General features: G+C 42.5%; 1 protein-coding gene across 4 annotated transcripts in view; it reads right to left on the bottom strand.

Moving 5' to 3' along the window:
- Positions 1-15,759, bottom strand: part of PTPRA (protein tyrosine phosphatase receptor type A) — an 82,382-nt gene that overhangs the window by 57,747 nt on the left and 8,876 nt on the right. For 2 of the 4 annotated variants that reach the window (XM_066384283.1, XM_066384285.1), the window contains exon 2: positions 4,684-4,761. The exons of 1 other annotated variant lie outside the window; for it this stretch is intronic. In XM_066384283.1, coding sequence (XP_066240380.1) covers positions 4,684-4,710 — 27 coding nt within the window. In that variant the 5' untranslated portion in view covers positions 4,711-4,761. Of the gene's footprint in view, positions 1-4,683; positions 4,762-9,315; positions 9,469-15,759 lie in introns of all 4 variants that reach the window. One more of the 4 variants, XM_066384284.1, reaches the window with a different exon arrangement.

The following is a 15,759-nucleotide window of genomic DNA, read 5'->3' as shown; positions in this document are numbered from 1 at the left end:
AACGGAATTAAAAGGACTCACTATTCCTAGGTAAGGCCAGAACCAAATGTAAATTCTCTCTAGGAAAAGATATCATCCTAGCTCTCAAATTATTTATACGAACAATAGTAAACACATGTCTAGTCCATGGGGCAGTAACATGAGAATAAGTAGAAAATAGGCAAAAACAGAACCACAGCATTAAAAATTTCAGCCAAAAACCAGTTTTATATACACGTATAAATAAAATGTAATGGCAGACCTAAAAATGAAAAAGGACAAAAAAGAAATTTGAGAACTGAGAAAACAGCTGGAGTAAAGACATCCACTGATGGGCTGAAAAGCAGGTAAAACATGCCGGGCCTGTGGTGGCACAGTGGCCAGAGCCACCTTCCACTCCAAGTGGCGTGACACTGGAATCAATGACTACAGTACGCTATGGACATGGATTTCAACCCCTAGAAATTTTTTACATAAAGAATTATGCTCGCCTGACCAGGTGGTGGCGCAGTGGATAGAGCGTCGGACTGGGATGCAGAAGAACCCAGGTTCGAGACCCCCACTTGAGCAAAAAGCTCACCAGCTTGGACCCAAGGTCGCTGGCTCCAGCAAGGGGTTACTTGGTCTGCTGAAGGCCTGCGGTCAAGGCACATATGAGAAAGCAATCAATGAACAACTAAGAAGTCGCAACGCGCAACGAAAAACTAATGATTGATGCTTCTCATCTCTCTCCGTTCCTGTCTATCTGTCCCTGTTTATCTCTGCCTCTGTAAAATAATAATAATAAGATAAAATAAAAAGAATTATGCTCGCCTGACCAGGCAGTGGCGCAGTGGATAGAACATCGGATGCAGAGGACCCAGGTTTGAGACCCCGAGGTCGCCAACTTGAGCACGAGCTCATCTGGTTTGAGCAAAGCTCATTAGCTTAAGCCCAAGATAGTCCCTCTTTCTGACTCAGTCTGCCACAAAAAAAAAAAAAAAAGAAAAGAATTATGCTCAGAACACTACAGATAAAGCAAAATGAAACCCATAGGAAACAAGAAAGAGAAAACAGAAGAATAAAAATGAAAGAAATTTTAGAAAATAATAATGGCAAACATAAATGTAAAATTAAAGATAAACAGTTTAAATATGCCAAATGAAAGATGAAGATAAGCAGACTTGGTTAAAAAAGGAAAATGACCAAAAATCCTCAACAAACATTAGCAGGCTGAATTTAGCAATATGTTAAAAAAAGGTCATCCACCACAATCAAGTGGGATTTATTCTTGGGATGCAACATTGGTTCAATATCCACAAATAAATTAAGGTAATATACCATATAAACAAAATGCAGGATAAAAGTCATATGATCATATCAAGAAATGCAGATAAAGCATATGACAAAACCTAGCACCCATTCATAACAAAAACTCTCAGCAAAATGGGAACAGAAGGAACACACCTCAACGTAATAAAGGCCATATATGACAAACTAACATCATACTCAATAAGGAAAAGCTAAAAGTGGTTTCCTTACTATCAGGAATAAGAGAAAGTTGTCCACTTTCACCATTTTTATTCTACATAGTATTGGAAGTCCTGGCCACAATCAGCCATGAGAAAAAAAGTAACAGGCATCCAGATTGGAAAAAAAGAAGTAACACTGTCATTATTTGTAGATGACATGATACTATATAGAGAGAACCCTAAAGATTCCACCAAAACACTGCTAGAACTGACAAATGGATTCAGTAAAGTAGCAGGATACAAAATATTCAGAAATCAGCCACATTTTTATAAACTAATAATGAACTATCAGGACAAAAATTAGAAAAACAACCCTATTTATAATTGCAACAATTAACCAATAAGGTAAAAAACCTGTACTTGACAAATTATAAGACACTGAATAAAGAAACTGAAGAAGATACACATAAATGGGAGCATATCCTGTGCTCAGAGCCCTGAGGAACTATCACAGTTCATATGTCTATACTATCCAAAGCAATCTGCAGAGTCAAGGGGATCCTTTTCAAAATACCAATGTATTTTTCCAGAACTAGAACAAAAATAATCCTACAAATTGTATGGACCAAAAAAAGACCCCAGCAATGTTGAGAAAGGACAAAGTTGGAGGTATCACACTACCCGATATCAAACCATACGATCAGGCTATTGCAATCAAAGAAGCATGGTACTGGCATAAAAACAACATACAGGTCAATGGGACAGAATAGAGAGCTCAGAAATAAACTCACACCTATATGGCCAATTAATCTATAACAATGGAAGCAAGAATATACAATGGGGTAAAAACAGTCTCTTCAATAAACGGTATTAGGAAAACTGGAAAATATACACAGAAAAATTAAACTAGACCATTTTCTTACACTGTATAAAAGAATAAACTCAAAGTGGATTAGACTTGAATGCAAGGCCTGAAACTATAAAACTCTTAGAAGAAAACATAGGCAGTAAAATCTCTAACATTCTCATTGTAATGTTTTTCCTGATGTATCTCCTCAGACAAGGGAAACAAAAAATACACAAATAAGACCACATCAAACTAAAAAGGTTTTGCACAGCAAAGGAAACCATCAACAAAACAAAAAGACAGCCTGACAAATAGGAGAAGATATTCCCCAATGATACATCCAAAAAGTATTAATATCCAAAATTTATAAAGAACTCATACAACTCAACACCAAAAAACAAACAACTCAATTCAAAAAACGGGCAGAGAATCTGCATAAACACATCTCCAAAGAAGACATACAGATGACCAATAAACATTTGAAAAGATGCTAGATGTTAAACCTTAAGGAGATATCACCTCACATTGTCAAAAAGGCTACCATCAACAAATCAGCAAACGAGTGTTGGCAAGAATGTGGAAAACAGGGAACCATCGTGCACTGCTAGTGGAACTGCAAATTGGTGTAGCTTCTATGGAAACAGTATGGAGGTTCCTCAAAAAATTAAAATGGTCTTATGTCCCAGCAATTCCACTTCTGGCTATTTAGCCAAAGAAATCCAAGACATTGATTCAAAATCAAATATGCATCCCTATGTTCACTGCAGCGTTATTTACAATAGGCAAGCTATGGAAGCAACCCCAGTGCCCTTCAACGGACAAGTGGATAAAAAAGTTGTGGTAGCCCTGGCCGGTTGGCTCAGTGGTAGAGCGTCGGCCTGGCGTGCAGAGGTCCCGAGTTCGATTCCCGGCCAGGGCACACAGGAGAAGCGCCCATCTGCTTCTCCACCCCTCCCCCTCTTCTTCCTCTCTGTCTCTCTCTTCCCCTCCCGCAGCCAAGGCTCCATTGGAGCAAAGATGGCCCGGACGCTGGGGATGGCTCCTTGGCCTCTGCCCCAGGTGCTAGAGTGGCTCTGGTCGCAACAGAGCGACACCCCGGAGGGGCAGAGCATTGCCCCCTGGTGGGCAGAGCGTCGCCCCCTGGTGGGCATGCCGGGTGGATCCCGGTCGGGCGCATGCGGGAGTCTGTCTGACTGTCTCTCCCCGTTTCCAGCTTCAGAAAAATACAAAAATAAATAAATAAATAAAAATAAAAAAGTTGTGGTACACACATATAGTGGAATTTTTTTCATAAAAAAACAATGAAATCTTACCATTTGTGACAACACGGATGGACAGAGGGCATTATGCTAAATAAAATAAGTCAAACAGAGAAAGACAAATACCATATGATTTCACTTATACGTATGTAGAATCTATAAAACAAAATAAATGAACAAACAAAATTGAAACAGGCTCACAGATATAAACCAGGGGTCCCCAAACTTTTTACACAGGGGGCCAGTTCACTGTCCCTCAGACTGTTGGAGGGCCGGCCTATAAAAAAAACTATGAACAAATCCCTATGCACACTGCACATATCTTATTTTAAAGTAAAAATACAAAACAGGAACAGATACAATATTTAAAATAAAGAACAAGTAAATTTAAATCAACAAACTGACCAGTATTTCAATGGGAACTATGCTCCTCTCACTGACCACCAATGAAAGAGGTGCCCCTTCCAGAAGGGTGGCAGGGGCCAGATAAATGCCCTCAGGGGGGCCGCATGTGGCCCTGAGGGCCGTAGTTTGGGGACGCCTGATATAAACTGATGATTGCCAAATGGGAGGGAGTTTGGGGGTGGGTGAAAAAGGTAGAGCGAGTAAGAAGTACAAATTGGCAATAATAAACAGTCATGGGATAGAAAGTACAGCAGAGGGAGTCCAGTCAATAACATTGTAACAACTATGTATGGCCTCGGGTAGGTATTAGACTTACTGAGGGAATCACCTCATAAGTTGTACAAATGTCTAACCCCTATGCTGCACACCTGAAGCCAATATTGGGGAGGGTCCAATATACAGAGGACTTTCTGGGCTCGTGGAAGTTGCTGCTAGAGCCTGCCAGCCCTCTTTGTCCTCGAGGGTGCATTAATTTGCCCTAATTAAATCTTGTCACCACATCTGAATTCTCCACATGTGTGTCTTTGAAATGCTTTTCTGTCCACACTGCAGACGGACTTATTTCACTGGCAACAATATATTTTGGATTCATGACCAGGATGAGAGCCCCCATCTTAAAGGGTGATAATGACAATGTTTTCAATCAGCTTATACATACAACAGATCCGGAGAGACCTGACTTCGCTCTGTAGGACACTAACCCCAGGAGGCCTCCTTGCAGCTCTTGCCTTGTTTCTCTTACCTTAGTTATTTGAACTGCATCCTCCATCCCCACTCATTGGAATTCCATAAATACTTTTTTTAGTTTGGCCACCTGCAACTAAAGGAAAAAAACCTTTAGAAAGGTAAAACAGCCCTATTTAAACCCATGGATTGTTCCCAGGGTGAGGAGTATAAGCCAAAGAGATGTTTCATAGAGCTATGTTTAACATGCCAGCAGCCATAGTACAAAGTTCTAACCCCATCAGCTTGACAGCAGGCTCATCTGGCTTGAGCGCGGGATCATAGACATGACTCCATGGTTGCTGGCTTGGGCCCAAAGGTCACACTGGCCTGAGCCCAAAGGTCACTGGCTTGAGCAAGCAGTCGCTGGCTTGAGCGTGGGATCATAAACATGACCCCATGGTCGCTGGCTTGAGCCCAAAGGTCACTGGCTTGAGCAGGGGGCCACTGGCTCAGCTGGAGCCCCCTGGTCAAGGCACATATGAGAAGCAATCAACGAAAGTGTCACAACTACGAATGGATGCTTCTCATCTCTCTTCTTTCCTATCGCTAAAAAAAAAAAAAAAATTTGTGGCAAATTAGAGACAGTGCAGTGGCTCCACTTCCTAGTGTTAATACAGCCACTGCCAGGAAGTCCCATGTTTACTATAGCAACAACTGGTCTTGCTACTCACCAAGTTTCTGCCTTTTTGCTTCCTTAGGAAGCAGACAGGAAAATCAGGCTCTGGTCACTTTTTTAAAAAAGAGTTTCCACTTAAGAATAGAAATTAATAAAGGTATATATAAAAAGTAATCTTATACTTTGGCTGACACCCAATATTTCTGTACATTAAACTCAGTCTTTAAAGCACACAGTCTTATTACTTTTATCTTGCAATAGAGCAACCTAGAAAATCTAGTAAAACTCTCCAGCTACTGAAAATCTAGAAATGCAGGATAAAGGCTAACACAGCTTAGCTAACGTTCTCAAGAAAGTCGAGAAAACTGCCAGGGGCATGAAACAAAAAGTGAGAGAGTGTTAGAGCTGGAAGTCCCTCCTGCCCTCTGTCTCGGCTCCAGAGCGTCTGTTACCACAGCCCAGTAACCAACGGAAGTGGAGGAAAGGAGACAGGAAGCGGGAGAAAAGCAGAACAGGCTCTTGGGAAAGGTGGGGAGCTGTATCTAAGGCTCCTTGCGAAGTCGTGCCCCTCAAAGGCCTAGGCTCTCAGTGAAAATAAACGAGGGGAAAATGCACCCGCACGAACGAAGGCCAGGAAGCTTGTCTGCCTCAGTTTAAGTTGTAGTTAAGGAGAGAAAAGGCTCCTGTGAGAATCTGAAACTACAGACACATGCTTCATATGGAACTGAGCTCTAAACTTACTTACTGTATCGTATGACTCAGGACCCCCCATGGGAAATGAACAAAACTGGCCCATGTCAGTGATGCTCCTGGACATCTCCAGTAGAAACAAAATAAAACCTCCATGGAAAGGCAAGCCCTCCACATAAAATACACAGAATTCAGACTATTTTATAGTCTCATAAAGACTATGAAATAAGTGTTTGGATTAAAGATAAAAGCATTAAAACCATACGGCCGGCATATAACACTCTTAAAAAAGAAGAAAATAAAGCAGAACCAAATGGAACTTCCACAGTAAAACACCGTCACTGAAATCTAAAATTCTGTAGATGGGTTAATCCACGGAGAAGACACAGCTAAAGAGAGAATTCATAACCTGAACAGTGTATCAGAAGAATTTATCCAAAATGCTACAGAGAAAAACATTCCCTGATCTAGAAAAATAACTGTAAAATTAAAAGATATAGAGCTGACTGTAAAATTTACATAGGAATGCAAAGAACTTAGAATGACTAAAAAGGTAAAAAGCTGCCTGACCAGGTGGTGGCACAGTGGATAGAGCATCAGACTGGGATGCGGAAGGAGACCCAAGGTCGCCAGCTTGAGCGCAGGCTCATCTGGCTTGAGCGCAGGCTCATCTGGCTTGAGCAAAAAGCTCACCAGCTTGGACCCAAGGTCACTGGCTCGAGCAAGGGGTTACTAGGTCTGCTGAAGGCCCGCAGTCAAGACACATATGAGAAAGCAATCAGTGAACAACTAAGGTGTCGCAACGAAAAACTGATGATTGATGCTTCTCATCTTTCTCTGTTCCTGTCTGTCTGTCCCTATCTATCCCTCTCTCTGTTCCTGATAAAAAAAAAAAAAAAGGTAAAAAGCTGACACCAAGTACTAGAGAGGAATATGGAGGAACTAAAACTCCTGCACACTGCTGATGAGAATGTCAAGTGTGAAATCATGGAAAACAGTTGGGCAGTTTCTTACAAATTTAAACACACACTTAAACCATAAAATCCCAGCAATTCCACTCCTAAGATGTACCTGAAATAAATAAAAACATATATCCACACAAAGACTAGTATACAAATGTTTCTAACAGCTTCATTCATAAGGGACTCAAATTAGATACAACCCAAATACTTATTAACATATGGAAGACAAACTGCTTAGCCCTGCAGAGCCAACCAATCCTAGATCAAAAATACTCGGGGGGGGGGGGGGGAACACACACGTTACATCTTTCATCTTTGCTGAAATGTTCTATATAGTTAGGCCTACAATAATTTGTCTAAACCGAACATGTGCAGGCTTTATTTCTGGTCATTATTCTCTAAACAATACAGGACTACTCCCTAACAATAAATGCCATAACACAGCATTTACATTGCATTAGGTATTACAAATAATCCAGAGATGATTTAAACCACAGGCAGTCCCTGAGTTATGAACAAGACAGGTTCTGTAGGTTTGTTCTTTTTTTTTTTTTTTTTTTTTTCATTTTTCTGAAGCTGGAAACAGGGAGTGACAGTCAGACAGACTCCCGCATGCGCCCAACCGGGATCCACCCGGCACGCCCACCAGGGGCGGTGCTCTGCCCCCCAGGGGGCGATGCTCTGCCCATCCTGGGCGTCGCCATATTGCGACCAGAGCCACTCTAGCGCCTGAGGCAGAGGCCACAGAGCTATCCCCAGCGCCCGGGCCATCTTTGCTCCAATGGAGCCTCGGCTGCGGGAGGGGAAGAGAGAGACAGAGAGGAAAGCGCGGCGGAGGGGTGGAGAAGCAAATGGGCGCTTCTCCTATGTGCCCTGGCCGGGAATCGAACCCGGGTCCTCCGCACGCTAGGCCGACGCTCTACCGCTGAGCCAACCGGCCAGGGCCAGTAGGTTTGTTCTTAAGTAGAATTTGTATATAAGTTGGAAAGAGAACATCTACCTATTCAAAGCAACTCAGATGTTGATCTTAACATAGTATTTATTTTTACCTTTCTGTGCATATATAAATACTTAAACATTTTCAAACCTACAGAACCTATCTCGTTCATAACCTGGAGACTGCCTGTATAAGGGAGGATGTTTGTAGGTGATATGCAAGTACTACACCATTTTATACAAGGAACTTGAACATCAAAGGATTCTGGTATGGGAAGGGGTCATGCAGGAACCAATTCCCCGTGAACACTGAGGGATGAGTGTATAGTATAATATTTTCATACAGTGGAATACGACTCCACAACAAAAAAGGATATTAACTACTAATACACCTAACAACATGGATGAGTGTCGAAAACATCATGCTGAGTGAAAGAATCCAGACAAGAGAGCACATTCTACAGCTGACCCTTGAACAATACGGGTTTGTACCACACAGGCAACTGAAAAATACCCGTAGAAGTGGAACCAGGCAATTCAAACCCATGTTGCTTAAGGGTCAATTGTGTATGATTCTAGCTAGTAAACACTTCAAAAAAAGCCATCTAATTTACAGTGACAGAAAGTAGATCCACAGTTGCCTGGGGTCTAAGAAAGGGGTGGAAAAGGATGACTAGGAAGGGCACACGGAATGTTCCAGAGTTAAGGAAATGTTATATATCTTGACCATGATGATGGTTACTCAGGTATAGAAACTTAGCAAAACTTATCCAACAATATATGGAAAATGGATACATCTTATTATAAGAAGATTGATTATACCTCAATAAAATTGATATTTTAAAAGATAATCTGATCTACAGCCATACCATCCTGAACACGCCTGATCTTGTATGATCTCAAAAGCTAAAAGATAATCTCATTTGGGCCCTGGCCGGCTGGCTCAGTGGTAGAGCATAGGCCTGGCGTGAGGGAGTCCCGGGTTCAATTCCCAGCCAGGGCACACAGGAGAAGCGCCCATCTGCTTCTCCACCCCTCCCCCTCTCCTTCCTCTCTGTCTCTCTCTTCTCCTCCCACAGCCAAGGCTCCACTGGAGCAAAGTTGGCCCGGGTGCTGAGGATGGCTCCATGGCCTCTGCCTCAGGCACTAGAATGGCTCTGGTTGGGACAGAGCGACGCCCCGGATGGGCACAGCATCGCCTCCTGGTGGGCATGCCGGGTGGATCCCGGTTGGGCACATGTGGGAGTCTGTCTGACTGCCTCCCCGTTTCCAACTTCAGAAAAATACAAAAAAAAAAAAGAAAGAAAAAAGGTAATCTGATTTGATATTCTGAAGACATACCAGTAACACAAACTTGCTGGTGTCATACATAATAAACCCTATGCACAATGCAAAAGATGTAACAAAAGAGAAACTAACAGCTAATTAATTGGTATTCCCTGACCTGTGGTGGCACAGTGGATAAAGCGTCAACTTGGAATGCTGAGGTCGCTGGTTCGAAGCCCTGGGCTTGCCTGGTCAAGGCACATGTGGAAGTTGATGCTTCCAGCACCTCCCCTCTTCTCTCTTTCTCTCTCTCTCTGTGTCTCTCTCTCTTCTCTAAAATTAATAAATAAAATAAAATTTTTAAAAAGGTTATGTATTGACGTTATGTATCATATTAATAAAAGGGGAAAATACATGATCATCTCAATGTAGAAAAACCATTTAACAAAATCAAACACCTTTTTGTGACAAGATCACTCAACGATGCTCGGAGTGGCCAACAATGCTGTCCTATGCCTTTTTTCTGTTCATCATTACACAAATCCACACATTTACCTGCTTTTCCCTCTCTTCCACGGATTTACTACGTACTATAGATTTCACTTGCTTGAGTGACCATGTACAAGTCGGCAAATTTCCTCTTCTTCTTTCTGGATGTACTATATTGTCGACTCATTGACACTGAACTCATGACCAACAGCACTGAAACTGAGGACTGAACAAACTATTTTGACACATGTTTCTTCCATGAGGCATACAATACAGCTTTCCTGAGCTAAGGAACACTAGACAGCACTTCAGCCCTATGCTGGGGGCCATTTTAAACAATGAAATCACCAATAAAAAGCAGCACCAAAAAAAAAATCCAAAAATCATGGCACCAAATAAACTGCAAAAAGGACCCTTCCAGTCTGAAAGCTGAAACAAGGCAGAGCAGCACCCTGTATGGCCTCAGCCAGGAATGGATGTGTTGAACCACCAGAATTTCCACCCCTCTGTGCATGTACAAAGCGAAGCAACCTCGAGTTGATACTTCTTGTTCCCCCGCCCTCTCTCTCTCCTCTCTCTGTAAAATCAATAAATAAAATCTTAAGCAAAATAAAGTTTAAAAAAAGAACTAACATTAATAATTCTGTTATTTTATAGTCCTCGTGTTTAAATTAGACCTAAACCTCTTTAGTTAAATCACTGAAGTTTTGTGTAGCAACCTTTAACACTTAGTGAATCACTTAAATCCCCGTTCAGCACGTTCCCAACCCCCCTCTGGGGTGACCTGGAATCACTTGGCACCAATATTACCAAAATGTATTATTAAAGAATCTCATGTTTTTAAAAGAAAAGATCAGACCAGTGCTGGCAGCTGCCAAGAACGAGTTTACTGAGTTTGCTGCCTGGTTTCCATGACTGCATCCATCTGAAACCAGCACAAGAGAGAAGATGTATCCTTGGAAACCAACTCTTTGCTTCCCTCAATTAAGAAAGGAAGTAGGGAAAAAGAAAAAAAAAGAGGAGCTTCAGAATAATTTAACTTGAGTTTAATACGCCCACTGCACATGATAATCATGGGCAAAAGTCCTGTCCCAATAAAACCCGAGAGAAAGCTATCGGTGCCCAGTGGAACCCCAAACAGGCTGTACAGAAAGAATCTTGTGATCCATAGAGAATCTGTACTGGGGTGAGGCAAGAGCAGGGTCACAGTTGTGAGCACACAAACACAGTTTACTGCTGCATTATTATTTATTCATCAGTGTGCTGTTTTCCATACAAACAACTGTAAACCTTTTGCCCCACCCTGTATTTTGGTTTCAATCTTTAAAAGACAATAACAAAAAGAAACTGTATCAATAATAACTTTATAAATAAGACCGCATTAAGGACAATATTGAGTAACCCCTCAATATCTTTACTGCACACTGCGTGCTACTATCTAAATTCTCCACACATCCTGCAGCTCTGTTTTAGGTGTTGTTGCAAACTGTGAAATTTCAAAATGGAAGGTTTTTCCAATTCGGGAGCAGGTTGCATACACTGATGAAAATACTCAGACTGCAACACATCAGGTACAGATCCATTCATCTCAACATTTCTAAGGTAAGAACTCCTATGAAGTACAAATGAACTTTAATGAATAATAGTAAGTACGGCCTCCCAGGTTTTATTAAACCCAGGACCCTCCTTCCCTGGAGCTATAAATATACTTCCTCTCAATAATGGCAACGGCTGGAGCAACCCCTCTGTTCAAAAGAACTAAAAATACATTATTGTACATATCCTTTCTTCTGCTACCCGCCCACCACTCCAAAAGGAACTGACAGAGGGAAATGCAGAGGTGTGTAAAGTTCAGCTAAGAGCAGTGGAAAGACTGCTTTTAAAAAAAATTTTTTTTTAATAAAAGGCTACCTCCAATTGAATGGCATCTAGGGAGGGATTAACAAGCTATTACAGGGTCAAAGTAAATAAAAAAAATTTTTTTTGAAAAAGAGAAAGAGACAGAAAGGGAGAGAGATGAGAAGCGTCAACTTAGAGTTATACCACTTTGTTTTAGTTGTTTGTTGATTGCTTCTCATACATGCCTTGACCAGGGGACTCAAGTTGAGCCAGTGACCCCTTGCTCAAGCCCGCGACCTTTGGACTCAAGCCTGTGACCATGGGGTCATCTTGAAATCCCACGCTCAAGCCAGATGAGCCCGCGCTCAAGGTGGCGACCTCAGGGTTTCGAACCTTGGACCTCAACACCCCAAGTCAATGCTCCATCCACTTACTGTGCCACCACCAGTCAAGCCAATTTTTAAACTTTTGAAAAGCTATCCCCGGTTACAAGTTATATTTTCCATTTCATTAACTGATATTTGGGAATCTGTCATTTAATGAATCCATGTTACTAGAAAGTCATACACACTAGAACCATACAAAGTGAGAACTGAACGGTGTGGATATAAAACGGCACCTGGAACTATAATAGAGGTGCTTAGCCAACACTTGAATGGGGCTGGAACCAAGGAGATGGCCCTCCTGGTCGGGAGACGCTACCTATGTGCGTGGAGCAAAGGGAATGGAGAGCCAGGTTCTCAACGGCAGAGAAAGAAGGTACAAATTCAGAAAGGCTAAAAAACCCTATGGTGTTAGAATGGAATTAGAGGTATAAGACTGAAATAATGGTTTTCAATATTTATAGACAGATATAAATTTTTGTTATGCACATGTATACATATGTATGGACATATTACAACCCTCCAACCACAAACCCCAACATCTGGGTTTCCTTCCTGTCCAACGGTAGAGTTCCCACCACTGTAGTAACAGAGGCTCTTACTGCTCCCCCAACTTCTTCTGCCTCCTGACAGACCCTGGAGCTGCCCCACGTCACCCTCACAGCATGCCGTCCCTCCTGCTTCTGGGAAACTATGAGTAACAACCACCTTCAATGGCACTGACCTCTTCATGTCATCACTCAGTCAGACTTATAAATTAAAGCAGTGGTCCCCAACCCCCGGGCTGCGGACCGGTACCGGTCCATGGGCCATTTGGTACCGGTCTGCAAAGAAAGAATAAATAACTTACATTATTTCCGTTTTATTTATATTTAAGTCTGAACGATGTTTTATTTTTTAAAAATGACCAGATTCCCTCTGTTACATCCGTCTAAGACTCACTCTTGACGCTTGTCTCGTAAGTTCAACAATTATATTTAAAAATACCACAGTTTTTACACCGGTTGCATAATTTTATTTTGTGCATTTATCCGTCCCACCCTAAAGGCCAGTCCGTGAAAATATTTTCTGACATTAAACCAGTCCGTGGCCCAAAAAAGGTTGGGGACCACTGAATTAAATATAAATTAAATCCTGTGTACATTTAAAAACAATATCCTATCTCTGGCCTCTAATTAAGGGCCGAAGAGCAATAACGCCCCAGTAGCAAGGAACACACCTGGTGTCCAGATCTTGTTTTCTAAATATATCCGCCAATAAAGGGAACCAGAAGGCCCTGGTCAGTTTGCTCAGTGGTCAAGCCTCCGCCCAGCATATGGATATTCTGGGTTTGATTCTCAGCCAGGGCACACAGGAGAAGCGACCATCTGCTTCTCCACCCCTCCCCTTCCCCCCTCTCTCCTTCTCCCAAGTGACCGGCTGCTTCTCCTCCCCTCCTGAAGCCATGGCCCCATTGGTGTGAGCTGGCCCCGGGTGCTGAGGATGGCTCCATGGCCTCTGCCTCAGGTGCTAAAAAATAGCTCTCGTTGCAGCAGAGCAAGGGCCCCAGATGGGCAGAGTATCACCCCCTAGTGGGCTTGCCGGGTGGATCTCTGTCGGGGCACATGAGGGAGTCTGTCTCTGCCTTCCCTCCTCTCACTAAAAATAAAATAATTAAAAAAAAAAAAAAAAGGAACCAAACTTCCCCGATAAAATAGTTGGCTCCAGGACTAAGGGAGTGAAAGTACAAGATGAGCATGGAAAATCTCATTGTGCCATAAAAAAAGTCAGTGATCAAAGAATGATGAGGATATTAAAAAAAGACACAGGAGCCAGCCTAAAAGAGTTCTGGGACAATTTGAGCATCAAAATAAATGAAAAATGAATAAAATAGGAATCCAGGAGTCCATGCTGATGTGTTTACATGATTTAAAAAAAAACAACAGGGAGAGGAAGATTTTCCTTACAATGAAATGCCATGTGAAAAATGCAGACAGGATGATGACATTTTAAACATCCACCACTTGGCGACCAGTGCAGTAACAACTGATTCAGGCATACACCATCAGTGCACGCTAAAACGAGGAGGGGACAACCTGCGCGGAAAGGAACTCTTTATGCTCTAGGTACTCTCCCACAAAGTGTATTACTTCATTATTAGTAGTGCAGAATACTCCTGACCCAACTTTACAGTGCAGAAACCTGTCAGACATCGTAACCAAGTGACAAAAGTTAACACAACTAATAATGGGACAAAGTGACAGGCGTCTCCCAATATGACGCAGTGAGAACACAATGTCACATCTGGGATACTCCTGCCAAAAATGCACCACCTAGATCTGTTTATGAGGAAACATCAAGGTAATCCAAACTGAGGAACATTCTCAAGGTAACTGGCCTACTCTTATAAAAAGGCAAGATGAGCCTGACCTGTGGTGGCACAGAGGACAGAGCATCGACCTGGAACGCTGAGGTCCCCAGTTCAAAACCTCGAGGTTGCTGGCTGACTCAAAGGTCACTGGCTTGAGCCCAAAGGTCGCTGGCTTGAGCAAGGGGTCACTGGCTCGGCTTGAGTCAAAGCACGTATGCACAAATGAGAAGCAATTGTGAACAACTAAAGCGAGGCAACTACAATGCGTCTCATCTCTTCCCCTGCCTTCCTGTCTGTCTCTCTCTAAAAAAAAAATTAACATTTTGGGTAGGAAGTTAATACCCAAAATTTCCTTAAATACTACAGTTCTATTTTCTACAGCTAACTTCTCCAAAAGAATTGTCCTGTAGGACTCACCAGGAAATTCACTGTTTAAAGTTAGGCACCTCACAGGCAGATTACAGATGAATTTCTACAGCTAAAAGGAATAGCTGGGTACTTAACGTGGCCCCTTTTTCAGACTAATCGCATTCAAGCCCTGCTCTCTTCAACTGCAGAGAAGATGGAGCCTGGGCCACTCCCTCATCCCTGGGTCGAAGCTCAGAACTCTTTTCTGGTAACCGTCTGGGCCCTGCCTGCACCAGCCCATGGAGAACTGGAATCATCCTGTATGCAGGCAGCACTGTCAAACTCCCTCACTGTTAAAACAAGTTGGGTTTGCCATGAATCAGCAACTGTACTCACTATTTCAAAGTTTCTTTTTCTAATTTGATAAAATTCAATTATGAGAAATGACATGTAGAAAACTGCCTTTCATTTGGGCATTTTTGGGCTCTGTTAAAAATGAGTGACGCTGTGACAATATCTACAGCAAAATCGCTTCTATAGGATTTCTCAGATTTGAGAGATACAGATCACCCCTTTTTTCAGAGACAGAGAGAGAGAAGGAGAGAGTGAGAAAGGAGGAGAGAGAGAAGCATCAACTCTGAGCTCCACTTAGTCATTCATCCATTGGTTATTTCTCATCTGTACCCTGACCAGGGCTGGAACCTGAGACCTTGGGGTCAAGTGGCTCCCTCCAGGTCTAACCCTGACCAGGGCTCAAACTGGTCACCTCAGGAACAAGCTGGTGGCCTCCGGATCGAACCAGCAAATTGGCGCTCTGGGTCAACACTCTATCCCCTGTGCCACCAGCCAGGGCAATACAGATCCCTTTTAAAGGAAAACAAAATTCTTAACACATCTCCAACGCTAAGTTAAAAACTTTTTAAGATATATTTCTTTCTTTTATTTTTTATTTACAAAGACAGAGAGTCAGAGAGAGGGATAGATAGGGACAGACAGGCAGGAACGGAGAGAGATGAGAAGCATCAATCGTTAGTTTTTCGTTGTGACACCTTAGTTTTTCATTGATTGCTTTCTCATATGTGCCTTGACCATGGGGCTACAGGACACCGAGTGACCCCTTGCTCAAACCAGCGACCTTGGGTCCAAGCTGGTGAGCTCTGCTCAAACCAGATGAGCCCGCGCTCAAGCTGGTGACCTCAAGGTCTCGAACCTG

This window comes from Saccopteryx leptura, chromosome 5 (genome assembly GCF_036850995.1).
Source record: "Saccopteryx leptura isolate mSacLep1 chromosome 5, mSacLep1_pri_phased_curated, whole genome shotgun sequence".
Lineage (NCBI taxonomy): Eukaryota > Metazoa > Chordata > Mammalia > Chiroptera > Emballonuridae > Saccopteryx > Saccopteryx leptura.
Note: the sequence above shows the minus strand (reverse complement) of the source record. Positions and strands in the feature narration are given on the sequence as shown.